At 45.3% G+C, this 27,729-nt stretch overlaps 1 protein-coding gene across 2 annotated transcripts in view; it reads right to left on the bottom strand.

The window, feature by feature from the left end:
• The window catches only part of pan3 (poly(A) specific ribonuclease subunit PAN3), a 269,750-nt gene that overhangs the window by 63,862 nt on the left and 178,159 nt on the right, over positions 1-27,729 (bottom strand). For both annotated transcript variants that reach the window (XM_072476944.1, XM_072476943.1), the window contains exons 6-8: positions 13,332-13,579; positions 12,922-13,026; positions 1,168-1,225 (exon numbers count right to left, since the gene is read on the bottom strand). In XM_072476944.1, coding sequence (XP_072333045.1) covers positions 1,168-1,225; positions 12,922-13,026; positions 13,332-13,579 — 411 coding nt within the window. The remainder of the gene's footprint in view (positions 1-1,167; positions 1,226-12,921; positions 13,027-13,331; positions 13,580-27,729) is intronic.

The raw sequence follows: 27,729 nt of genomic DNA, 5'->3' as shown, positions 1-27,729 counted from the left end.
CTGACTCGGGGCTTAATTTACATTGCACCCTGCCTTTGGTGCCCCTTTTTCTACTTTTAAAACTTCCCTTAACTGCTACCTCTTTGACCATGACCCCATTTAATATCACCTTCTTTGGCTTGAAGTCCATGTTTTGATTCTGAAGCACTTTGGGATGTTATTCTGCATTGAAGTCTCCATATATTATGTGTGTTTATAGAGGCTAATAAAATCCTATGGAAGCCAAACACGTGACTACATTTGAACAAAAGATTCTATGACTGAACAGTGATAATGTTAATAATACTCAATTTGCATTGATGAGTGGTGGTCTCTACTCTGTTACATGCCACCAGCCACAGAGACCGAATACTTACTGATGTTGCAAAGCCCAAGAGTGGCATACATAACTACACTAAAAATGAATACATCTCACTTTTTCTTTAACTAGACCAATGTATTAGCTAAAATGACTACCATTCTCTTATTAGCATCTAATGATGCCCTAAAGATAATCAGCACATGAACTGTGGAAAAATAAAATCAAAAACGTTAAGTAACTTAAAATCCTGGATTTGTATCATTAACATCTGGATCTGCAACATTACTAAAACTATGCATTATGTGGGCATTGTAATCTAAAAAAAAAATCTTCAGTTTTTGTTATGATTTTGAGAACTACTTATTTATTGACAAAGTCCAACTATGCTTCATAATTATAATTTTATAGTAGCTTGGTAGTACAGAACTTGAGTAACGCTGAAAAAATGGCATGCTGTCCGGTTTCTTGGCTTGTACTCACCAGGACAGAGTCACAAGAAAACCAAATCTCAAAGGGAACAACATTCATGCTACAGGCAAAGATTATGCTGACTGGTTGGCAAGTGGGCTCTGATTGTATTTGGTATTCTTGCAAATCTGTCTTGATGCAAGACAAAAGAACTTTTCAGCAACTATTGTTTTAGCTGCAATACATCGTTTTCTATTAAAATAAAAGCTCATTTTCACATCTGGCAGAGAAGACTTTGGAAATTATAACTCCAAATTATTTTGGCATAACTAAAAAGTAGTTTAGATGCAGTAAAAAGGTAGATCGGCATATGTTGCAAATAAAAAAAAGCACGTTGTAATGATAGACACTTGCTGAACTCTGCAAAGCTACTGTCAATTGCGTAAGACCCATCTTACCTGGATTTTCGGTTTGGTCAATCTGTGCCATTGTTATTAAATGCTTGTGGATCAACTCCTACAAAGAAATGTTAATAAATTACACAGAGTGGTTTCATCATTTATAACTTTATCCACTCCAGTTAAGAGCAAATGTACAAACAATGACAACAGGCTGATTCACCACCATCCTGCACTATGAAATGGCATGTAGTATATTATCGCAAGACTCTCCACTCCCTCAGTCAAATCTTTACATTTTAAATTCAAGGAACTTATGCACTTCAAGCATGCTGGCTTCCATTTCCTTGTTCATTCACCTTTTCATCATCACCATCCCTCACCAACCCAATCCTTAATGCAAAGTTGCACTCCACACTCGCTGATTTCATGAGGTACACAACCTGTTCTCAACACTGATCACTGAACTTCCCCTCCTCAATACTCTCCTTGCCAACATTACCATATACTATCATCCAGCATTGTCCCATTGTCTTCAAAATGCTAGTGCCTCCCATGCATAAGAAAAACATTAAACCTTCCCCCATCCTCTCCAACTGCTGCTCTATCTCAATTTTTCCTTCCTCTCAAAGTCCTCAAAGTATTGTTGTATGGCAACTGTGTGCCACATTTCTCATTTTCTATTTGATAAGAGCCTGTGATCTGTCTCCAATCCACCTTACCTCAGACTGTCTTCCACTAAATGACCTTAGTCTGTACCTTGCACTTCTCAAACATTGGTCTACCGTTTGTTCCTTATCCTTTCCACTCCAATATTGGTGACTAATATTTCAGCCACTTAACTTTCTGGAACCTGCATCGCTTCTGCTTTCAGGATCCTACTAAAAAGCCTCACTTGTCATCCAATCTTGCCAGCCTGCCGCCAAACTTCATCCCATCTATTCCTTTCCTCTCCTTTTATATTTATAATTGTGTAAAGCACTTTCTAGCATGAATAGAATCATTGTATTGTGAGGCATTCTAGGGCACAAAGCTTCGGAATGTCATTCATATATTGAAAAACTGCAGCTGAGTCAAGCTTTGTTACAGACTATTGATTGAGGTGGGATCACGAAGGGAGTTTTTTAAAAATATACAGCCATTCCAGAAGTAGCATAAATTGTGGTTTTCTGGGTTTTCACGAAAGGATCCAAGAGTTTCGCATTCAAGCATAGTTGTGATATCTGCTGCCATGGCTCCTATTTGGTGAAGACAGGTTCAAGATTCAATTCTGTCTTTCAAAAGGGAATTGGATAAGCAACTGAAGGGAAAACATTTGCAGGGCTAAGGGGAAAGGGAGGGGTACTGGGACCAACTAAACTGATCTTGCAGTCAGGAACATAAGCTTACAGATGAAAGGCCAAATGTCCTCCTCTGAACTGTAACCAATCATCGATTGTGTGGTTCTATGAATGGCACTGAATACATCCATATGGATCAGTGAACCACTCTGAAAGCCATAAATACAGACACAACTTCCTTGTCCTTGATCAGCAGTACCAAACAACTTCAGAAATAAACCTTGATGTTTATTAGCCACTGCATGGAGTTACATATTCTGGTAAATAAAGCCTGCCCATTAGGCCTTGCAGTATGCCATGTTATCTCAATTATGGACAGGATTCTTCGGCTGTTCATTGGGGGCGGGGTTCTCTGGGGCCTGCCGGCAGCACCTCCCTGCCTTGGGCTTCCCAGTGGCGTACGGTGGCTTCAATGGGAAATCCCACTGACAAGCAGTGAACATAGAACATTACAGCGCAGTACAGGCCCTTCGGTCCTCGATGTTGCGCCGACCTGTGAAACCACTCTAAAGTCCATCTACACTATTCCCTTATAGAATCATAGAATCATAGAAGTTTACAGCATGGAAACAGGCCCTTCGGCCCAACCAGTCCATGCCGCCCAGTTTTTACCATTAAGCTAGTCCCAGTTGCCCGCACTTGGTCCATAACCCTCGATACCCATCTTACCCATGTAACTATCTAAATGCTTTTTAAAAGACACAATTGTACCCGCCTCTACTACTACCTCTGGCAGCCCATTCCAGACACTCACTACCCTCTGAGTGAAGAAATTGCCCCTCTGGGCCCTTCTGAATCTCTCCCCTCTCACCTTAAACCTATGCCCTCTAGTTTTAGACTCCCCTACCTTTGGGAAAAGATGTTGACTATCTACCTTATCTATGCCCCTCATTATTTTATAGACCTCTATAAGATCACCCCTAAGCCTCCTACGCTCCAGGGAAAAAAGTCCCAGTCTATCCAGCCTCTCCTTATAGTGGGAGCAGAGAATCCTGCCACCAGCAGACGGCACACCAAATTTTCCGTCCTCGCTACCAGTTGTAGCGGGGTAGACTTGCAACAAAGAATCTGCACCTTTATGTCTCACTTATTGTTTAAAAAAATTTTTTTTTTAAATTGGCCATCCTACAATTTAAAAATGTATTGCTCGTACAAAGTAGGTTAATAATTGGGTGACACAAAGACTTCAGAAGGGAAGAAAATACAAATAGAATCCATTTGCTGACATAACTGTACTTTTCACTTCCACTTTTACAATTGATGACAGAAGTTCTGGTTTCCCCTCCTACGGCAGATCAGCATCAGCCTTGGTTCAGTGGTAATATTCTCATCTACAAGTTAGAAAGTCATGGATTCAATTCCCACTCCAAAGGCTTGAGTGCATAATCTAGGCTGATCATTCAGTGAATTCACGAGGAAGTGCTGCACTGGTGGAAAAGTCACCTTTCAAGGTGACACAAAGCCAAGTCCCAATAAAATATCCCATGGAAAGGGCAGGGGAGTTCCTTCAGTGTGCTAGTCAACATTTATCCTTCAACCAACATTACTAATCTATGTATCTGATCATTTATCACAATGCTGCTTGTAGAACCTTGCTGTATGCGAAATGGTTGCATCCTTTTTCAACATTACAACACTGACTACATTGACTTGGGCTTTTAGATATTCAGAGTCATGGAAGATGACATATGCAAGGCCTTTCTTTTGCTATTAAATTTGTCAGCTGATCGTGTCTATTTGCTCAGACAATTGGTTGAAGCCTCTTGCATGAATTGCAATGGATTTCCTGTGAAATAACAATTGTGGCCGTGAAACAGTAGTCAAAATGCTGTCAAGTGGCTGGGAAAATCCAAAGGTTATTTTAGGGTTAGATTTCATCATTTAAATACCAAGACCCTCGCCAGAAAGTTGAACTAATAAGGAATTGCATGAATATAACCAATATGACCGTTACAAGATCTGTAAGAAAGGCTCAATTCTAAGATTAAGAAATCTGCACCCAATGCATTGAAGATTCAGGCAAGCTAAAAATTGCACACCCCTCCACATTTGGAGGTAAAATTCATAAATGCATCCTTAGGGAATTTTTACATGGCCCTTAGATTCCACAGCATTACATCTGATTACACAGGATACATGGAAACAGGTCATGCACCACTCAAGCATCCTCCCAGCTTAGTGTTTGCTTTCCTTATGGCCATATTAACCTTCAGCACAATGTCTAGAAATATGCATATATGTACTCTGAGATACCACTGTTTCTCTACCCTACTTGGACTTGCAACTTCCAAGTAATAAGTAGCTCACTAGAAATATTTTGCACAGCTAGGATTAGAGACCCCACCGAGTTGGATAATTTTACTTACGCTTGACTATTTAGAAGAGTATCTATTGCTGGTAACCACCACAATTTATTCTATGCTACAGTGCAAAGCAGCATTATCATTCTGAGTTGAGAGGTCTGCATCAGAGGGAATTGCCATGTTGTGAAACTGAGAATTATCTCCTTAGATCGGTTGGTAATCTACCCTTGATTTGTGTAGAATTCTTTGCAGGTTAATGTCACCATGTCAATAGTCCTTTGTTGTGCATGAGCACTTGGCTAAAGAGTCCTTGGAATGGTTTGATAAAGGGTTGAAGCCTTTTATGTTGTTCTGTTAAACAACAAAACATTTAATATATTCCTAGCTATCTAATCTAGCCTAAGCAATTTCTGTAAAAAGTTTGGAGGTAAGAGCAAACGACCGCCACCCAAGGAGAAACAAAGTGTTGTAATAGCTTCATATGAAACAGGAGTTGGTCACCACATGCAGATCGATCTACCTATCTGCAAACTCAAAATATTTTAATGAAGCTGCTCAGCATTTGAAATAGCTAAAGACTTAAATCAAGGTTGACTGTACTCTTACGGGGAGGAGAATGTTGAATGTCAAAAAATTCAAGGTTTAAGTCAGCCGTGGAAAAGGACAAGCAGCAATCTAAAGTAAAAATACTAAATTGGAGGAAGGCTTTTCACAGTGTGGTGAGAACAGATACACCCAGGTAAATTGGATTCAAAGATTTCCATACAAAACTGTAACAGAAAAATGGGCTGCCTTTAAAGAAGAGATGGTTTGGCATAGTTGAGATAAATTTCCATACGAGGGACAGGCGGTGCAACCAACGGCAGGGCTGTCTGCATGGCAAAAAAGATAGAGAGTCCAGTGAAGCAAAAAAAGGGTGCATATAACTGATGCAAGACTGATAATACAAGTGAAAACCAGGTTTGAATATTAAAAGCTCAAATGGGAAGTGATAAAGGAAATCAGAGATGTAAAAAGAGAGTATGAGAAAAGACTGGCAGTTAACATGAAAGGGAATCTGAAGTTTTCTGTAAGCATGTAAATAGTAAAACAGTGAAAGGAACGCAAGAAATAGGAGGAGTAGACCATTCAGTCCCTCAAACCTGCTCTGTCATTCAATCTGGTCATGGCTGATTTTCTAAATCAACTGCACTTTCCTGCCATCTCCCCATATTTCTTGATTCCGAGAGAACAAAAATCTATCGATTTCAGTGTGGAATTATACCTAACAATGAAGCATCCACAACTCTCGGGATAAACAATTCCAAAGATTCATAACTTCTAAATGCCTACCCTGTGAAGTCTCTTCAATTCTGCTTTAATAAAATCACCTCTTCTAAACTCCAGAGAATATAGATACAATTTACTCAAGATGTCTTCACAGGAACCAATCTAATGAACGAACCTTCACTACTCTTTCAAGTATATCCTTTCTCAGATATGGAGACCAAAACAGTGCACAGTACTCTCGTTGTGGACACACCAAAACCCTATAGAATTGTAGTAACACTTCCTATTCTTGGGCTCTGCTTTCTTTGCAATAAATGCCAACATGCCATTTGTCTTAATTGCTTGCTGTACCTGCCTGCTAATTTTGTGTTCCCTATATAAGTACACCCAAGTCCCGCTGAACAACATCATTTAAAAGTTTTATATGTTTTTTAAAATATTGTTCTATCCTTACTATGAAAGTGAATAACTACACATTTCCCCACATTATACTCCATATGTTACATTGTTGTCCATTCATTTAACCTGTCTATATCTTTTTGCAGGCTCTTTATGTTCCTCTCACAGCTTGCATTCCCACCTAGCTTTGTATCATTAGCAAATTTAGATATGTTATTTTTAATTGCTTTGCTTAAGTCATTCATATAAATTGTAAATAGTTGAAGCAGCACTCCACTAGTTACAGCCCGAAACTTGAAAACGCCCTGTTTATTAGTGCTCTCTGCTGATTGTCTATTAACCATTTCTCCTTCCATACTAATATATTATCCCCAAAATGAATGAGCCCTTATCTTGCATATTAATCTTTTGCGTGGCATCTAATCAAATGGATTTTGGAAATCCAAGGATACTACACCTACTAGCTCACCTTCATCTGCACTATTAGTTACATCCTCAAAAAACTATTTGTCAGACACAATTTATCTTCTGTAAAACCATGTTAACTTTGATCAGATTTCCTTAATAATAGATATCAGTGTTTTCTGGATGACTGATATCAAGGTAATTGGCCTGTAGTTCCCTGTTGTCGCTCTCCCTCCTTTCTTAACATTAGAGTTACATATGCTAACATTCAATCTGCTGGGACAGTTCCAGAAGAGAGGAAGCTCAGAAAATAATAATCACTGCATCCACTACATTGTAGCTTCCTCTTTGACAACCGTTGGGTGCAGGCCATTAGTGGCACGGTAGCATAGTGGTTAGCACTGCTGCTTCACAGTGCCAGGGTCCCGGGTTCGATTCCTGCTTTTGTCACTGTCGGCGCGGAATCTGCATGTTCTCCTAGTGTCTGCGTCGGTTTTCTCCAGGTTTCTTCCCACAAGTCCCGAAAGATGTGCTAGTTAGGTGAATTGGACATTCTGAATTCTCCCTCGGCGTACCCAAACTGGCGCCGGAGTATGGCGACTAGGGGATTTTCACAATAACTTCATAGCAGTGTTAATGTAAGCTTACTTGTGACAATAATAAAGATTTTTTTTAAAAAAAAAAAGAGATTTGTAAACTTTTAGTCTCTCAAGTTGATTAGTTGTTTGCTTGTACAGAACTTGAATATTGCTGGAAAAATAGGCATGCTATCAAAGCTTTTTGTCTTGCCCTCATCAGGAAAGCTCGCAAGAGTTTTCTAACAGTAACAGAACAATAACTTACACTGCATGAGAAGAGCATGCTGATGGGTTGGCAAGTGGACCCGAAATTGCTGTTCCCCTGTTACTGCTGGAAAATTGTTGCGAGCCATCCTGGTGAGTGCAAGACAAAAAGCTTTGATAGCATTTCTCCTAAGTTACGTCAATATTTTTTTATGCTGATACTTATTACGTTAACTTCCTCCCTCTTATTACCTCTTTGAATACCCCAACCCTCCCCATTTCTGGTATGGAATTTGCTGAGAAACACAAAACATTTGCCATTTCATTATTCTCCAGGTTAATTTCTTCTGTATCTGCCTCCAAGTAATCACTATTTACTTTAGCTGCTCTTTTCCTTTTTGATACTTGTAAAAGCGCTTATAAACTGGGTTATTTTCCTGGCTAGTTCATGCTGATTCTATTTTTTCTCCTTTTTTCAACTTTTTGTCACCCTTTACTGGTTTCCCTCGCAACTGACAGATGGCACTTTCTTGCTGAGTTATTTTTTCATAAGAGAAATGTTTTTTTTTAACATTTTGAACTGTTTATTTACTTTCACACTTTTTATTCTATTTACCCAATCAACCTTAGTCCTCTCTCCTCTCATACATATGTTTTTTTTTAATAAACATTTTATTGAGGTATTTTTTGGTATTATAACAACACGATAAACAATGTACATGAAACTATAAACATAGTGCAAAACCTCCCCCAACCCCTTCTGCTGACTATTAATTTTCCGCGAAGAAGTCGACGAACGGTTGCCACCTCCGGGCAAATCCTAACAGTGACTCTCTCAAGGCGAACTTGTTTCTCCAAACAGAGAAAGCTAGCCATGTCCGATAACCAGGTCTCCCACTTCAGGGGCTTTGAGTCCCTCCAAGCTAATATCACCCGTCTCCGGGCTACCAGGGAAACAAAGGCCAGAAACGTCTGCCTCTTTCTCCTCCTGGATTCCCGGGTCTTCCGACACCCCGAAAATCGCCACCTCTGGACTCAGCACCACCCTTGTTTTTAACACCGTGCACATGACATCTGCAAACCTCTGCCAAAATCCCCTAAGCTTCGGACATGCCCAGAACATGTGGACATGGTTCGCTGGTCCGCCCCCACATTTTGCACACCAGTCTTCCACCCCAAAGAATCTGCTCATCCGGGCCACTGTCATGTGAGCCCGGTGAACGACCTTAAATTGTATCAGGCTGAGCCTGACACATGTTGCGGACGCGTTGACTCTACTCAACGCGTCCGCCCATAGACCATTCTCTATCTCTTCTCCCAGCTCCTCCTCCCACTTGCGCTTCAGCTCCTCGGTCTGCATCTCCTCTGACCCCACATGTTCCTTGTAAATGTCCAAGACGCTCCCTTCTCCTACCCACCCTCTGGAAACTACCCTGTCCTGAATCCCCCTTAGCGGTAGGAGCAGGAAGGTTGACACCTGTTTATATAGGAAGTCCCGCACCTGCAGATACCTGAATTCCTTTCCCCTCGCCAACCCAAACTTCTCCTCCAGCGCCCTCATACTCGGAAAGCTCCCCTCTATAAACATATTCCCTATCCTCTCCGCCATATCCAGAACCTCCCATCCATACTTCCCGGGGCAAACCGGTGATTATTCTCTCATACATATGTAATTGCCTATTTTTAAATTAAAGATTTTTGCTTGGGACTGGAATTTGTCGCTTTTAAACTTGATACGGAATTGCATTATCATATCATAGAATTTACAGTGCAGGAGGAGGCCATTCGGCCCATCGAGTCTGCACCGGCTCTTGGAAAGAGCACCCTACCCAAGGTCAACGCCTCCACCCTATCCCCATAACCCAGTAACCCCACCCAACACTAAGGGCAATTTTGGACACTAAGGGCAATTGATCATGGCCAATCCACCTAACCTGCACATCTTTGGACTGTGGGAGGAAACCGGAGCGCCCGGAGGAAACCCACGCACACACGGGGAGGACGTGCAGACTCCGCACAGACAGTGACCCAAGCTGGAATCAAACCTGGGACCCTGGAGCTGTGAAGCAATTGTGCTAACCACAAGGCTACCGTGCTGCATTGTACAGGTCAAGGTCTCAAATCGGGCAACCTCCGGACCGAGGCTGAGCTGGATTCCAGATCTTGTCATATTTTGTGCCGAATGGAATCAATGGCCATTTGGAATGTAAGAGTAGACCGGTGCGCAATCAACGAAGGGGATAACCACACTATGACAATGCAGCACTTAGTCGAATTGTCACAGCAAGATTTTTTATTTATTTTACTGAATTAAAATTGAAGTATGATATTTTTTAAATGTCCAATTTTCAGACAACTGCAATATCTGGGCAGCCTGATGAGAGACCAGTTATGGGGCTAATTAAGGATCAACAACGTGATCGATACATAGGGACAGGAGATATGGCTGAGGCACTGAGTGAGTACTTTGCATTTTTTTTAACCACCAAAAGAGATGCCGCCAAAAGCATAGCTTAAGAGGTAGTCAAAACGCTGAATGAGCTACAAATTGAAAAAGGGGTGCTATTAGAATGGCTGGACATAAAAAGTTTGAGTCACCAGGAGGTACTGATCATAATATTCCAATATCCTTAGCTAGAGGGAAATGGTGACGTAGTGATAATATCATTGGATTAGAAATCCCAAAATCCAGGTTAATGCTCTGGATATATGGGTTCAAATCCCACCATTGCAGCTGGTGGCATTTAAATTCAATTAATAAATCTAAATATAAAGCTCGCATCAATAATGGTAATCACGACAAATATCAATTGTTGTAAAAACAATCTGGTTCACTGATGTCTTTTAGGAAAGATCCTTCTGTACCTGATCTGGCCTACATGTGACTCCAGATCCACAGCAATGTACTGACCCATTGAAATGGGTTAACAGGCCACTTAGTTCAGTGGCAAATTAAGGATGGGCAAAAATGCTGGCCATGTCACAAATTATTGAAGGTGGCAGGCTGTTTGAGGAAAAGCACACAGGACTCTAGGCTTTATACATAGAGACAAAGTACAAAAGGAAGAAAATTACGATGAACCTTTATTTAAAAAAATGGTTCAGCCTCAACCGAGTTGTGTGCCCAATTTTGGGCACCGCACTTTAGAAATGGTGTAAGGAATCAAAGAGGGTGCAGAAAAGATTTACAAAAATGGTTTCATTTTTGATGAAGGGCTTGTTACATGGATAGATGAGACAAACTGGGGATGTTCTTCTTAGAGAAGTTTGAAAAGAGATTTGATTGAAGTGCTCCAAATCACAAGGGGTCTGGAGAGAGTTGATAGAGAGAAAAGAAAGGGTCAGGGAGGCATGGGGGCGCAGTGATTAACACTGCTGCCTCACGGCATCGAAGACCCAAATTCGATCCCGGCGCCAGGTCACTGTCCGTGTGGAGTTTGCACATTCTCCCAGTGTCTGCGTGGATCTCACCCCCACAACCCAATGATGTGCAGGGTAGGTGGATTGGCCATGCTAAATTGTCCCGTAATTGGGAAAAAAAGAATTGGGTACTTTAAATTTATATTAAAAATAAAGGGTTGAGAACCAGCGGACACCAATTTAGAGTTAGTGGCAGAAGACCCAGAGGGGACATGAGAAAATCATTTCTACACAGCGAGTGATTAGGATCTGGAATGTTTGGCTGAGTGTGGTGGAGGCAGATACAATCTGGGCTTTCAGAAAAGAATTGGATAAGCACCTGAAGAAAAATAGTTGCAACGGACAAGGGAAAAGGGGCTAACAGAGTTGCTTTTGAGATAGTTGTATGGATATGATGGGCTAAATAGCCTACTCCTGATCTCAAAAGTGTAAAGTTTTTCATATGCTGTCCCGTGAGGTCTTCATCCATTCCCTTCATTTGTCCCCAAACCTTTTCCCCCCCTGATACCCTCTGACCACCTCCCCGACCACCTCCCCTGACAATCTCATGGTTATCCTATGATAATTGTCAGATTCATGATTGAACCTCCATGAATGTTAGAAAGCTATTAAAAGAATAGGGATACCAGAACTAAATTTGATAGTGACCACACAGCTGTACCTGACAGAGTAGGTTACAAACTTCTCAACAAACCTTACAGACCAGGGATCGAGATGAAGATCTCGTGGCCTTTATGACTCTCCTGTTCAACATAAAAGTTGACAAGCAATTGGAAAGCTCCTCATTGTTCAATATGATTACCACATCATCCCAAAATACACCTACTGTGATAATAGTGGATCATGAATTTATGTTGACAACTTCAGCTTGCAACTACAAACATTTTTCAAATGAAATGTTAAAATGTAGTGTTGTAGTGAAATTTAATTTCATACAGCACAATAGGCAAGAAAACAAATATTCCAATTTTCCTAACCAAACACAAAGCAAATTTTACAATGAATTGTAAATCTTGAAACTAAAGTATCATACTCGCTCTGGACTTCATTGTAAAAAAACGTAATATTTCAACCTTCAACATGGAAGTTATATCTTTCCTCACTTGGCAATTTTTTTCACAAGAGTATCAATGATCTTTTGTGATTAGTCAAGAGTGTACTGCTGTTCTATCACTCATTTGCAAAGTTAAGAATTACAGATTGGTTTTGTTCTCTGTCTTCATATTTGGAAGGGTTGCAGACGAGAAGTATTAAGGGATATGGAGAAACATCAAGAAATTGGAATGAAAAGGTTAGAGCTTTCAAGGCTAACAAGATTGTATGTTTGTTGACCTACTCACATTCTAAGACTACATTTATCAAACTCACTGATGGTTTAGAATGTAGCCTAGTACTTTATTATTGGGATACTACATACATAAGTGCACACCAACTCCCAACCTTTTCAATTACACATCGACAAAGGATTTCTATGAAGGAACAAAGATGACAAAAATGGACTAACCAAGCCATCTCTACTAGTGTCCTTCAATTCATCCTTCAAAAGCAAAGCAAAGCAAAATGGTGCTGAACTGTCGAATGCTATCAGCAATGCCAGAACCTTGTAGTATTCTCTGCCTCACTGTATGACATTAAATAGGGCTATGGAAATCAGTTTCACCTATGTGGGATCATCAGTTTCATGAAGGTGACCAGCTATTTGATTGGCTTTCCTTTTGACTTTCCCAGAATAATGTTCCTACTGTCAGTAAGGCCACCACTAGGTTTAGGTTTTCATGGAGGCAGACAAGATTCTTCAACATGGTGACATCAAGTAGTGCTATATACATATTAACAAAATGTACCTGTACTTACAAAAACTTCATGAAGAAAAGTGAAAATTAATGTTCAATTTACCTGTCTGAGTTCATCGGACATAAAAAAAGAAGGTGCATTTGCTTTAGGCTGCATATAAGCAACATGGGGTGCGGATGAAGGATAAATATGATAAGTTGGAAATACCTGGGAAACAAGAAAACTTGAAAATCAATTGCAGAACTTTACGACTCATGTAAAGCAAAATTTTGAATACAGTAAACATATTGAGCAGTTTGCATTAATGATAGAACTTATAGTATAAAGTATTTGTTCAATAACCTTGTAATTATTTGTATACTTTATGCACTCACTCACATAATACTTGTTCTACAGAATAAATGAAATGAGCAGTTAGCTTACATTGTTCCATTACCCCATTCCAAGTTAATTTTCTCCTGCAGGGCAAACACTTTATTCGCAGTAATTAACAAAAAATAATATCTACACACCATTCCTGGAAGAGGTCCTGGAGTTGTGTCAGTATAGAAGTAAGTTGTCCCTCCCACAGTTTCTTTTTGTATCACCTGACCAGAAGATGGAGACTGAGAGACTGCATCAGATACTGGTGTAGAGGCACTAGTAGGTACCATGAAATTTGCTGGATTTGGAGTATGACTCCTCCTTCGAGGAGCAGGCGACGTATGGGGAGTTATTTTTGGAGAGTGCAGAGGAGATGATCCAGCTGATAAGGACATTCCTGGAAAATTTCAACAGCTTTGTTAGGAACATACCTTCAACACTACTATTTTATTAAACACAGATAGAAAAAAGTAGTCAATACTGTCAAATCAATGTTTGAGTTTTTGCAAGGGCTAAATATTTCACAAATGCTTATTACTGTTTGCACTGAATGCATTATGACATCGTCTTCACGTTTCCATTTCAGTTCCGCAGGCTACGTTCAAAACAGAAATATCACATATACACATGGAGCATGATGAGATGACAGAAGTTGATTTTATCTTGACCAACATGGATACAAATTCACAAAATGCTGTTCCCAGATGGCCATCATGTAGGTACATAGACTGGATTGTGAAATTGTTTCTTCTGGTTTTTTTCTTCTTGGAAGAATGAGGGGAGTGCTTACAGGGTATCTTTTTCAAACTAAGGATTTTACTACTCAATTAAACAAAATTACAAATTTCAACAAAGTTTTAATACGGAATCATGAAAAGGAACACTAGAATTAAATGTTGGTAATGTCTGACATGTTCTACAACTATAGTAACAAACTACTGTACAGGGATGTTGACTGCAGCAGAAAATCTGACAGCCACTCAATCAAATTTAATTTCCTTTAATTTCAAAATCTTTTTAATTGTAGAATCTTGAGTTGCAAGGGCTTGTGCAATATTAATGCTCATACAACTCACCCGATAGGTAATCCCACCCCAGCTTTCAGCTCCTTCACAAGGTCTCATTTCACTCTGCTTAAAATCAATTACGCTCAGTATAGCTCAAACTTTCCTCTTGTACCTTAAAGTTGTTACCTATTTTTCCTTCTATTTACATTCCCGAAAATTTTGACATTCAGTCTCATTGCAGTTCTTTATTTTAGAACAGTCTTTAAGACTTCAAAATTCTTACTTCAACGCTCGCTACGAGATAGGCGCTCCTAGCTACCAATCTGTACCAACTTCGAATCCCGCAGGCTCAGAACCCAAACGAAAGGCCATTCGTTTCCCTGACCTGGTGGGCCAGATCCGAGTTAAGTATTGGCCTGGTAGTCGTAGAAGTAGCTTAGACGTAGAATTTATGCATGAGTAGTGATTACTGTGTATAATAAATGTGCTTTGATTTAAATCTTACTAAGCGGTGTATTGGATTATTGATCATTACTCGGACTTGAACCACGTGGCGGTATCAGAAAGATACCTGGCGACTCAAGAGCAAAGGTGATAAAACAGAGCAATTAAACTAAGGCAAAAGGTAGCATCATTATTTGGCGACATCCTGACGGGACCCGATCGAGAAGTGGAAAACCACTCCGGGAGAACCCAAGAATTTGAATTAGAGATCCAATTGGGAACAGAAAACCACAAGTGTTCAAGCAGTTCTGATCAATAGTCATAATTCGGAAGTGTGTGTATGCATGCGTAACTAACAGGGCTATAAGGTAAAACTGATAGATTTTTGTTGCGTCAAAACTGTCGGAAGTTTGTATATCGGAAAGTAGCGAAAGCTGTACCCGTATTTACAGCAACGCCTTAGCTCCCCTGTTCCAAATTTAAAAGAAGCATTCGGATAGGAAAGATGGCAATGCAGGCATTGCGGCGCCTCATGAACCCTGAGGAATTTGCAGTCGCAGCGACCAGCAGCAGTAGAGTGGGACAATGTCCCATTTGGGAGGAAGAGATCAGGAAATATCTCAAAGGGAAAGGATGGCCCCTTTGGAATGAATTCTGTGATAACGAGGAACCAGGTCCCAGGAGTATAGGACATACTTGGTGGGAGAACCTGAGCAAGATCCACAAGAAGAGCTTAGGGAAAGCTCGCAAGCCGATGGCAATCGTGTCCTGCTTGGCACAATTGCGAGGCACAGAGGAGGTCATTAGGATGCTCCGGAAAGAAGTAGAAGGCATACATCGGATGAGTAAGGTCGATGTAAGCGAGGTAGAAAAGGAGAATTTAGACTTGAGAAGGAAATTGGCAGCAAAAGATGTAGAGGTGGACGACGCCAAAAGGCCTCACCAGTCTTGTCTGGCGCACTTAAGCAGCTTCCAGTCTCAATACAAAAAGGCCCATCAGGACACACAACGTGCAGTCCTGGTACGAGAAGAAACGGAAAAACAGGTAGAGGCATTACAAAAACAGTGTAGTGACCTCAAGGCAGCATTAAGAGCTCTCCATGCTGCCACCACAGAACAAAGACAAAGCACATTAGACCACACAAAGTGCCGGAAGCAGATTGCAGAGCTGCAATCGCTGCTTTCTGTTCAAAAAGGTTTTCAGGAAACCTTTGGGGAAAAATTAGATCAGGAAGATGGCCCTGATTGGGAAGAGTTGAATGAAACAGTGCAGAGATATGTTCAGGGAACATGTGCGCAGGGAAAGTCACAAAAGAGGAAAGCGCCCCAACCCCCCACAGCAGATAGTTCAGGCTCCAATGAACCCTATAACCACCCACTGCACAGCCACATCGGACAATGCGGAATTTCTATATTCCACCCCCTTAACAGTGACCCAATTACGGGACGCGTGCGATAAGATCACATCGTTCCTCCCCACCTCTGACCCCCACCATTTCTTTGCCACAGTTAAACATCAAGCGACCATGTACGGCCCCGTAGATGGCCTCAACAAATGTAGGCAAAAGAAATCCGAGCACCCCACAGCGTTTGCTGGACGCCTGTGGATTCACTTTGCAGCAGTCTTTGGAGACGTAGGCCGTGCCCATTTGTCCCCAGACAACATGGCCAAATGGACCCGCACCCTTATCTCCCATGCCACAGAAACAGGACAGAAAGCCTGCGAGAGTTATGATCCCTCAGAGGAGGCCCATAACGAGAAGTGGGTAGTGAACAGATTGTCCCGCGCTTGGGAGCAATCTGTTCAAAGTAAACCCACCGTTAAGAATAGAGGGGAAAAGCAGGCTGCCGCAGATATGCAGGCAGTAAAAACAACACAACACAACCCCGCATGGGTGAATGAGGGAAAGAACAGCCCCCCATCCAAGTCACAATAGTGTTACAACTGCGGACAGTTGGGACACTTCGCAAAAGAGTGCAATGCCCCTAAAAAGCCACAGAGAGCCCAGCAGACGGGCACTCTGATTAAGAAAAAGACAGAACCCATTCATAGCGTTAGCGCCCGTTCAGATCAGACGGACTTGACCGGAACGGTCTGACGGTGTACGGGCTCCCCCAGTTGGGTCTGCGACACCCTTTGGGATAGGTCCAGACCGGTAGTTGCAGCAAAAATTCGGGGACAGCCCATCGAATTTCTCTGGGACACAGGAGGGTCCCGCACCACAATAAATTCCTCCACCATGTTTCAAAAAGACACGTGGCCCACTACAGCCACTATCACCCTCAGCGGCTTTACAGGCCACTCACAGCAGGGACACATCACAGCCCCTGTACCCATTCAGATCGGAACCATCACCACCAAGCACCCCGCAGTTTTAGTTGACCTGCCCCACACAGCAGAACACATTCTGGGAATCGATTTCATGAATTCCCACCACCTTTCATTCGATCCGGTCAACCAGTGTCTGGAAGATGGCAAAATCCGCAAGAGCCCCCGCAACGCTCAACATAGGAGAGTGCATGAACAAAATTAGCGCAGTAGGCGAATTTTGGTTCAACCCGACCACGCTTAGTACAGACAAGCAGGTTAGGGCAGTTCTGCAAAAGAACAGGGCAGCATTCGCGACACACAAGCACGACTGTGGACGGATGACTGGCTCCGTACAAGTAACAGGACCTGACCCTAGACCCCCAAAACAGTACGGATTTCCCCAAGAGGCAGAGGGAGAAATCTCCAAGGTACTAGAAAGCTTATTAGAGCAGGGCGTACTTAGATCAGTAGCCTCCACTAATAATGCCCCGATTTGGCCAGTGAGAAAGCCCGATGGATCATGGCGACTGACCATCGATTACCGGGAACTCAACAAAGTCACCCCCGCAGCAGCCCCCACAGGAGCAACAAGTCCCAAGACCATGCTCAAGCAGGGACTCAATTCCCGATACTTCACGGTTTTGGATGTCAGTAATGGATTCTGGTCCATTCCATTGGCAAAGGCGTGCCAGTACAAATTTGCCTTCACCTTTAAAGCACAGCAGCACACGTGGACATGCCTGCCACAAGGCTTCCACAACTCCCCCTCCATTTTCCACCGACAGCTGGCAAGTGGTTTAGCCAAATTCTCTCGCCCCGAATGTCTGGTTCAGTACGTAGACGACCTACTACAGCAGACAGACACCAAGGAAGAGCACATTGAGCTTCTGTCCGAACTCCTGGAACTATTACACTCAATCGGTTGTAAAGTCAACCCCAAAAAGGCCCAGATTTTGGAAGAAAAGATGATATATTTGGGAACAATTATCATGCACGGTAAACGCGAGATCGAGCATAAAAGGATTGACTCGATTGCTAAATTGCGCCTTCCCCAGAACGTTTCAGCCCTCCGGTCGTTTTTAGGACTGGTTAGCTACTGCCGAAACCACATTGACGGTTTTGCCAGCAAGGCAGCACCGCTCTCAGACCTCCTAAAGAAAGGAGCCCCCTGGGAATGGCTTCCGCAGCATACGGATGCTGTGGACTCTTTAAAACAGGCACTCATAGCAGCCCCTGCACTACAAGTTCCAGACCCGCTTTCCCCTTACGCCATAGAAGTAGCGGCCACAGGCCGCACCCTTTCAGCCGTGCTCCTTCAGGAACGGCACGACCAGTTAAGGCCCGTAGCTTATGCCTCCAGACTCTTAGATGCTGTGGAGCAGGGATTTTCAGCCTGTGAAAGGCACCTGCTCGCAGTATTCTGGGCAGTCCAGTATTTTCCATACATTACCGGACTGAACCCCATCACAATTCTCACCGAGCACACCCCTACCCATCTTTTACTGGACGGACGACTCAAGGACGGTACAGTCAGTCAAATAAGAGCAGCGAGATAGACCCTTCTCTTGCAGGGACGGGACACACTGTTAAAAGGACAAAGACACACACCTATTTAGCCGACAATTTACAGTACCCCGGAACTCCCCATGAATGCAAAATTATCTCTCCACACCACAACACAGGCCCCTTTATCGCTAAAACACCTCCCCAGAAAGATAGGTAGTTCAACCCAAAGCCCCCAGCACACAGACACGTGTGAGCCCATAAAGATCTATGTGGATGGATCTTCCACAGTCTTGGATGGGCAGCGCATAACAGGTTGCGGTATCTATGTCGAGGACGCGCAGGGACGCACCCTCGAGGAAATATCGTTAAAACTACCCGGACACTTAGGCGCGCAGGCAGCAGAGCTCGCGGCCGTCGCATATATAGTTGAGCACCCAGATTCCTTCCCCAGCCCAGCGGACATATACTCGGACAGCCTCTATGTCTGCAACAGCCTCACTGAATTTCTGCCCCCATGGAAAGCAAGAGGATTTGTTTCCGCAGACGGAAAGCCCCTCCCCTCAGCCCCATTGCTCCGTCCTATTTTAGAAAGAGCCCAGAACAGGACTTATGGGATAATCAGAGTCCACAGTCACCATCGTTCCTCCCTCCCTGGAAATGTAAAAGCCAACGCACTGGCCAAAGCAGGTTCCAGACACGGATACCTTTGGACACCCCCCGAAAGCGCACCAGTGAGTGCATTTCAGGTCTCACAGACAAAGATCGAGGATCTAGTGGAGGCCCAGAAGCAGGACACCAATCTCAGGGAGATTGTAAAAGGGAAATATCCAGCTCCCTATGAGAGATTTAGAAATGCACTGACCACACATGACGGTGAGGTGTTAAAAGACACCCTTTATGTGGTTCCTGAACAGGACAGGAATCAATTGATTTGCTTGTTCCATGACGGTCATGGACATCTCATCTCAAGCAGCTTTGTTGGTGGCCGAATTTAAAGGATGATGTAAACCATTACATAGAGAATTGTCTTATCTGTACCCAGAATAATCCGGACAGATATGCCAAAAAGGCCCAACTCAGCCAAACCCGACCCGTTAATGGCCGCTGGACTAACCTCCAAATTGATTTTATAGGACCATTGCCCCCTTGTAGGAATGGCTATAAATATGTACTTGTGGTAATTGACACCTTTACAAAATGGGTGGAAGCATTCCCAGCCCGCACAAACACGGCAAAAACCACAGCCAAGATTTTGATCCACCACATCTTTACAAGATGGGGACTCCCCCGCAGCATTGAATCAGACTAAGGTTCCCATTTTACGGGACGTGTCATGCAGAACGTCCTCACGATATTTGGCATCACCCAAAATTTCCACATAGCATACCACCCACAGTCGAGTGGTATCGTGGAGCGCATGAATCAGACCCTAAAATCCACCCTCAGAAAAATGGTCCAGCAGAACAACACCACTTGGGACTCAGTCCTCCCTTTTGCGCTGATGTTTTTGCGTAACACTATTTCTACTTCCACAGGTTACACCCCACACACCCTCATGACCGGACGCCCCATGAAAGGCACAGAATATTTGTTAGGTTTGGACTTGACCAGCCCCGAAGTGACGGCCCTCACACACGAGAAAGCAGTACAACAATTAGTGGAAGATGTTAAAACGGCTCAGCTAGCAGCCGCAGTAAAATTGGACAACAGAAAGAAACAGAGCAAGGCTTGTTTCGACAAGACAGTGCATGCGACTGAGTACAGTATCGGACAGCAAGTTATGCTCTTTGTATATAACCCCAGCACATTCCTGTCACCAAAATACTCGGGTCCGTATTCCATTGCGGACAAAGTAAGCCCTTCCGTTTATAAAATAAAGTACCCCAATGGTAAGACTGCGTGGTTTCATATAAACCAGCTGAAGGCATATGGAACACAGTCGAACCACGCATGGAACAAGTCATGCTCGACGCAGCACACCACACCCCGCCCACAGCCAACGTAACACTACCAACCCTCACCACGTCCAGCCCAGCCACGGACTCGACCCCGACTCCACCCCCTAAATATACACTCCGCCCTGGAACGCCCAGACTGCAGCAGCAGAGACAGCGACTGTGACTCGGACGATAGCCACAGCACGCCTCCCTACTATCCACATGCAACAGGACCCACACCCAGCGACTCCGACTACGATCCAAGTGATCCCTTCATGATCACTTTCCTAAATAAACCCGACCACCGAACCACACTGACGACCCCAATTTTGTCCCCACACAGCTAGACACAAATTATTGGCACCGAGATAACTCGTTCAGACTCGTCCGCAACGACGAGAGCGACCCCACCTCACACCACGCAGCCCTTTCAACCCTAATACACTCAAGAGTTTGGCACCCGGGAGAAGACGACGACCTTGGGTCTGACTCCCAAACCGAGAACCCCTTTGCGACCCTGTTCGCAACCGAGACCTGAGGTGTCCAGATGATGTTTTAAAAGGAACCGCTTGGGAGAAGTGTTGTCCTTTCTGATGCAACCTGCAGAATGTTTTATGTTGTGTGTACGTTTGTTAAATGTTGTATGTCCGACAGGAGAATATTTTCTCACTGCCCCACGCCTATTCGGCTGAAACCTCTGAGAGCTTGTCTGCAGAGACTGGTTACGGCACCAGACGGCCATTAGTAACTGGCCTTCTGGTTCAAAGGATAGAACCACTACGGCAGCCTCACCACGATGACTACATTTTTGCCCGTTCTTGTCGGTTGCTCAGGCAGTGGAGAAACGGCTTGGGACCCGCCCTGCCTGGGAACCACCCCTCTGGTCAACTACGCTCGGGTAGGGGAGACATGGCATTGGTAGCCGTCCTACCCGGGGACTCCATCCAACTCTTACCCGTTGCGGCCCATACACACCTCATTTTGGCATTTTTCAGTTCAAAATGTTTTGTTTCCTTTAGGTAACCTTTAGGTTGCCGACCGTCTGCTATTTACATCCCGGAACATTTAGATGGTAAATCAGCACTGGTTCATTATTGGGAAGTGTGCCGTGTCCTAAAATTTGTTTTTTGAAAAAAATGAGGGAGCCACACATAGTGACCAATTATAAAGGGAGTAATTGGCACTACAGGACAGACACACTAGCGTACAAGATATTAAACAAAGATAGTTACAGACACTATGCTTGTTTCCACAGAACCCCAGAAGCTCTAGGACCAGAGAAGAGAAGAAAGAAAAGGAAAGAGAAGAGCCATGAGGACTTCCTTCACGTGGATCACCCTCATGATTTTGGACATTTGGTTGCGTGGGAACGCAAACCCCATGACTTCAAGCCCCCCCAGCCGTTAATGTTTCACTTCCCTGAAGTACCCAGAGCCCAGTCACCAGCGACACTACAGCACCTTGGTGTGCCAGGTTTAGAACCTGGTACTCCCTGTTCTATGTAATCAAAACATTACTAGCATTAGCGATACTCTGCTGCATTGTGCAGACTATGCGTCTACGGAAATGGAGAAGGAGAGCCTACCGCGCTCGAACCCCGGTATATAGCATCAGATCCCCTATGTTCGGATACGACCAGACTCCCGAGATCTATAATAAAGTGCATTCACTTGCGTTTATTGTAAATAAAGAAATGTAAAGAACTTTTCATGAGCAAATTGTATGATCCTGAGCTTGACTGCCAAGCCAGCAAAGCCTATGTATGAAATGCTATGATTTTGTTGTATGATTGAGGAAGGTAGGATAATGAAATGTTTAAGTGAGTGTAGTGTAGTGAGAATAGTTAGAGGTTCCCAGTTTATTCTTTTGTAATGCATGTCCCTGTTTGACATAGCGCCCTTAGAATTGTTAAACATTTTTTGCATAGCTATGGTTATTGCAGAGGCCATGAAGGAAGTGTCCCCCCCAGGTCAGGGAATGGAAAGCAACATAGTTATGTGATCCTTCACGCTTCGCGTTAGGATCACAAGGAGGGTATGTAGCCAGTTAAAATGGCTAACTCCCGATTTAGAATGGCCAACTCCTGATTTAAAATGGCAAATGGCAAAGGCTGATGGGAAAGTCAGCCAACAGGACACAAACAAGCAGCTGCGGGTTGAGTGTGTATTTACCTCTGGAAAGGCCAGACAAGATCGATACCGGCAACCATCAGCATAACAAAACAGCAGCCATCTGCACATTAATGAATCCCCGGGAACAATGAGCAACATTTAGATACATAAAGCCAACCCAGACTCGTCGGCGCCAGCAGAAGCCTACACATAGGGAGGTGAACGACCACCTCAAGACCGCCCATCGATCAAGGAATCGCTCCAGCATTGGAGAAAATCAAACCAAGTGATTGGGACAAAGTCCAATCACTTGGAACCAGGTACAGGGTCCGCCCCGAAAAGGCGGGAAGCCCCTGGGGACGATAAGAATCAAGCCCAAGTTCAAATCGGCCCTCTACTTCTTGACCGGGTCACTCAGCAACGCAAACCAACCCTTGACAGTGACCGGTCCAGCCATCTAGTAAGTCTTACTTCAACGCTCGCTACGAGATAGGCGCTCCTAGCTACCAATCTGTACCAACTTCGAATCCCGCAGACTCAGAACCCAAACGAAAGGCCATTCATTTCCCTGACCTGGTGGGCCAGTTCCGAGTTAAGTATTGGCCTGTTAGTCGTAGAAGTAGCTTAGACGTAGAATTTATGCATGAGTAGTGATTACTGTGTATAATAAATGTGCTTTGATTTAAATCTTACTAAGCGGTGTATTGGAGTATTGATCATTACTCGGACTTGAACCACGTGGCGGTATCATAAAGATACCTGGCGACTCAAGAGCAAAGGTGATAAAACAGAGCAATTAAACTAAGGCAAAAGTTAGCAACAGTTGTTACGCCGTGGAACAGTGATGGATGCAGAATTCAGGGAGGTTTTGAAAAGAAAGGATAAATATTTTAAAAATAAATAATTTAATGGGTATGTTCAAAGGGCACAGGAATAGAACTTAACTGGATAGCTCTTTCAGAGAGCCAGCTACAGATCTTCTGGCTGCTTTCTTTGGTCTAATATTCTAAGATTAGAGGACAGATAAAATGAATCAAGTCCAAATGGCAGAAATGCAACCTTTGTAATGCTTCATCAAAAGACATTTATTTTGCCTCAGATAGCATAATTTTTATAAAAAGTATGGGTTTATTGAATCATGCTGAGCTGTGGGAGTGTGTCTATTCTTGACATGGAACAGTGTGTTTTTTTAGACGTTATTGCTTCAACCAATTGTATCACTTCCTTCAGCCGTTCAAATGAAGTATTTTTTAGATGTATCAAAATTCACAGAACATAACTGTGAACACTGCTGAAAAGAGAAACATGTTGCCAAAGTCTTTCATTACGCACTCATCAGGATAAAGCAAGAATGTCAAATTTCAAACAATCCCAACAAATTATATTACAGGAGAAAAGGATGATGATTGGCTAGCAATTCAACTCTGTAACGATCCCAGTTGCTGCTATAACTGGACAGGAAGATCCCAGAATGGAACTTTTATTTTTCTTTTATAAAGCATGGAGGTACAGAATCATAGGACTGCTAATTTGTTTTAACAAGAAAAAAGCATTTATTAAACGTGAAAAAAATTGGACAATGATACAATAATCTTTAACTACCCCATTGGCTCAACAATTGTGCACAAATTTTATCAATACAGATTACAAAGGAAATTTAAACTATGATGGTCTCTTGAACACCACGGGCGCAATTCAACAAAAAGGGAACAAAGTCCCCCAGTGAGCGCGTTTAGCCACGTGTGTCCCGGCACTCTCAGTACCGAGACACATGGCTATTCAACACGACATGCGTTGAATAAGCAGCGTGAATGGGCAATGCACAGCCGAGGTCACACACAGTCCCGTTTTGTACAATGGGAAGCTCCACTCGCCGGAACTCCCCATTGTAATGAGAGATCGGGACACCATTTAAAAATGGCTGGCCTCCCCTCCCAGTCCAATACGCTATATGGGAGGGTCCCCGGCCCCCTCCCGCACCCCCACTCCAACACAAATTCCTGGCAACCCTGGCCCGATCGCGCGCATGCAAAAAACGGCAGTGCCAACATGGCACCCTGGCAGTGTCGGTGCCACCTGGGCACCTTGGCAGTGCGAGGGGACCACCCTGCCCAAAGGACCTACAGCTGGGGGACTCCGAACCCCTGGGAGACCCCCACGAGTGCAATTTCTTTAAGCACACAGATTGGCTGTGGCCCAATACACACACTGCTCTGAACCCAAGTTAGTGGGCGCGATTCTCCGCTCCCGCGCCGGTTGGGAGAATCGCCTGGCGCGCCATTTTTCCATGCGACGCCGGTCCGATGCCCTCCCACGATTCACCCAAGCGGCGAGAACAGCCCCGTCGTGTTCGGCGCGGCGCAGGCCGGAGAATCGTCCGAGACATCCAAAATGGTGATTCTCCGCTATCCCCGCTATTCTCCGGCCCGGATGGGCCGAAGTCCCGACGGCGTGACCCCAGTTCATGCCTTCACCGTTCATACCTGGTAAATAAAGTCGTCAGCCAGTCGTGCTGGCTGACGCTGAGCAGTGAGGAGGTGAGCGGACTTTCTTGGAGCTCTTGCAGCCCGGGTCGGCTTCCCCGATAACGCTGCGGCCAACAGGGGGGGTGGGAGGGGGGGTGAGGGAGGGTGTGGAGGTGGGGGGGGGGGGGGGGGGGGAGTGGAGGTGGGGGGGGGGGGGGGGGAGTGGAGGTGGGAGGGGGGAGTGGAGGTGGGAGGGAGGTGAGGGAGGGAGTGGAGGTGGAAGGGGGTGAGGGAGGGAGTGGAGGTGGGGAGGGATTGAGGGAGAGTGTGGAGGGTGTCGTCCATCCGCGGATGCCGCATGTCAACCGCCCTGATATTGCAGGACGGTGACGAGGACACGGCCGCAGGTTGTCGCGTGGCTGATGGGCACAGGCAACTGGCACACTGGTGAGGAGGACGGTGTGAACTGACCGTTGGGCGCAGACAGTGACCAGGTGGTAGACTGACTGCATATCTGCAGTGCGACCAGGCCACCGAGGCACACAGGGATCCCATGCAACCCGGCTGTCGAGGTGTGGAAGAACCTCCGTGTAACATGTTGTTTTTCTGCCCCCCACCACCTGCCTGTAGATCACCATGTATGCCAACCAGACAGCGATGTTCACTGCCGTGGTTGGAGCCGCAGCACTGTAGGTGGCCATCCGGCAGCGTAGACTGCGACGGCCTACAGTGGCAGCTGATGCAGCGGCTGCTGCTACTGCAGCAGAGGGGATGGCTGCGGAGTGGCCCATTGTCACCGCGCAGGCCGCAGGCGCTCAGGGCCGGAATGTCCAGGGGGATGCAGAGGGGAATATTGACCCCCCGACGGCGAGGAATGCACAGGAAACGGGCACTGACATCAAAATGCTTGTGGTGGTTGGGGGGGGGTGGGGGGGGGGGGGGGGGAAAGAGAGAGAGAGAGAGAGAGAGAGAGAGAGAGAGAGAGAGAGAGAGAGAGAGAGAGAGAGAGAGAGAGAGAGAGAGAGAGAGAGAGAGAGAGAGAGAGAGAGAGAGGAGGAGGGGGAGGAGGCAGAGGAGGAGCCACTGATGGTGGTGCCAGGGCACCACAGGCGTCCAGCAAGGCCTAGGGTGTACCGTGACAGAATGTCGTTCGAGGCCCTAACGGACATCACATGCAGGAGGAGACTACGGTTCAGCAGGGAGACAGTCGCACACATATGCCACCTCGTGGCGCACCTCGCACCACTTGGAATGGGTGGAGCACATGCTATACCAGTCTCCGTCAAGGTGACGGTGGCCCTAAACATTTACGCTACCAGTTCCTTTCAGGCGCCGAGGGGGGACCTATCCGGGATCTCACAGGCATCGGTCCACAGGTGCTTCAGGGCCGTATCTGACGCCTTGTACGCCATCGTGGACAGGTACATTAAATTCCCCGAGGACCGAGCACAACAGGAAGCACGGGCACGTGGATTCGCCAAGGTGGCCCGGATACCGATGGTCCAGGGTGTCATCGATGGTGTGCACTTCCCCATGCGCCCACCTGCAGACAACAGGGAAGTGTTCATGAACAGGAAGGGCGCATACTCCATGAACATTCAGGTGGTGTGCGACCCCCACATGAAGATCATGCACGTGTGTGCAAGGTTCCCCGGGAGTGTGCATGACGCCGACATTCTGGCACAGTCGTTCATCTACGCAATGTTCAATGGATGCCCTCCCCGGCCGAGGGGCTGGTTGCTGGGCGACAAGGGCTATCCGTTGAGGTCATGGCTGATGACGCCAATACGGAGGCCTCAGACCAACGCGGAGAGCCTATACAACGAGGCCCATGCAGCAACCAGGGGTGTGGTGGAGCGGTGCTTTGGCCTGCTGAAGATGCGATTCAGATGCCTGGATCGCTCCGGAGGGGCCCTGCAGTACCGGCCCGACAGGGTCGGTCGCATAGTTGTGGTCTTCTGTGCGCTGCACAACATTGCCATGCAGAGGGAAGATGCACTGGTGGAGGAGTAGGAGGGAGGACCCGACGGCACCGGAGCTAACGCAAACGAAGGGGAGAAGGAGGAGGAGGATGGCGTGCACTAGGGTGGGAGGAGGGGCGCAGGACACAGACACTGCCCAGGTGCTGGTTACGTCCAGGAGGCTGCACGACGGCACCGTCGAGGACAGCGGGCACGCAATGCGTTGGTGGCCGCACGGTTCACGCACCGTGGGGGAGGGATTTGCTGAACATTGCCACTTGCACCGCCAGTCCTGCACACGGGCACCACGCTGCACCCACCACCAACCCCCCCCCCCTCCCCGCACCGCGTTCACGGCACCAATTCCACATTACCTTACCACTGCTGCACTACGGCATTGCACAACATTGATGATTGTGTAAGTGGGTGTGATCAGTGCCATGTTGAATGATGACAGCCCGCTCTGCGATGAGCTGTGAGCTCAGATTCGCCAGCCAAGGTCTGACTCATGGCTACGACCCCCTACGGGGGGTCACAGCCTTCGTAACGGGCATTTAATCACATGCCCGTGTGGGGTAGCTGGCGTCCGAGTGCCGAGGACTACGGTGTCCGATTTTGGGAGGCAGGGGGGAAAGGGACAGCACATCCGGCACCGATGTTGAACCGCTCATTAACCACAGCGCCACTCGGTCACCCTCACGAGTCCCCCGGCACCGGACATAGCACAGAGGCTTACAAGTTAAGTGCAACAGTGAGTTTATTTGTGACATTCACATACAGATGCCCTACCCCCTACAACTAAACT

Source organism: Scyliorhinus torazame, chromosome 15 (genome assembly GCF_047496885.1).
Source record: "Scyliorhinus torazame isolate Kashiwa2021f chromosome 15, sScyTor2.1, whole genome shotgun sequence".
Classification (NCBI taxonomy): Eukaryota; Metazoa; Chordata; class Chondrichthyes; order Carcharhiniformes; family Scyliorhinidae; genus Scyliorhinus; species Scyliorhinus torazame.
The sequence above is the reverse complement of the archived record's forward strand: the minus strand, read 5'-3'. Positions and strand labels throughout refer to the sequence as shown.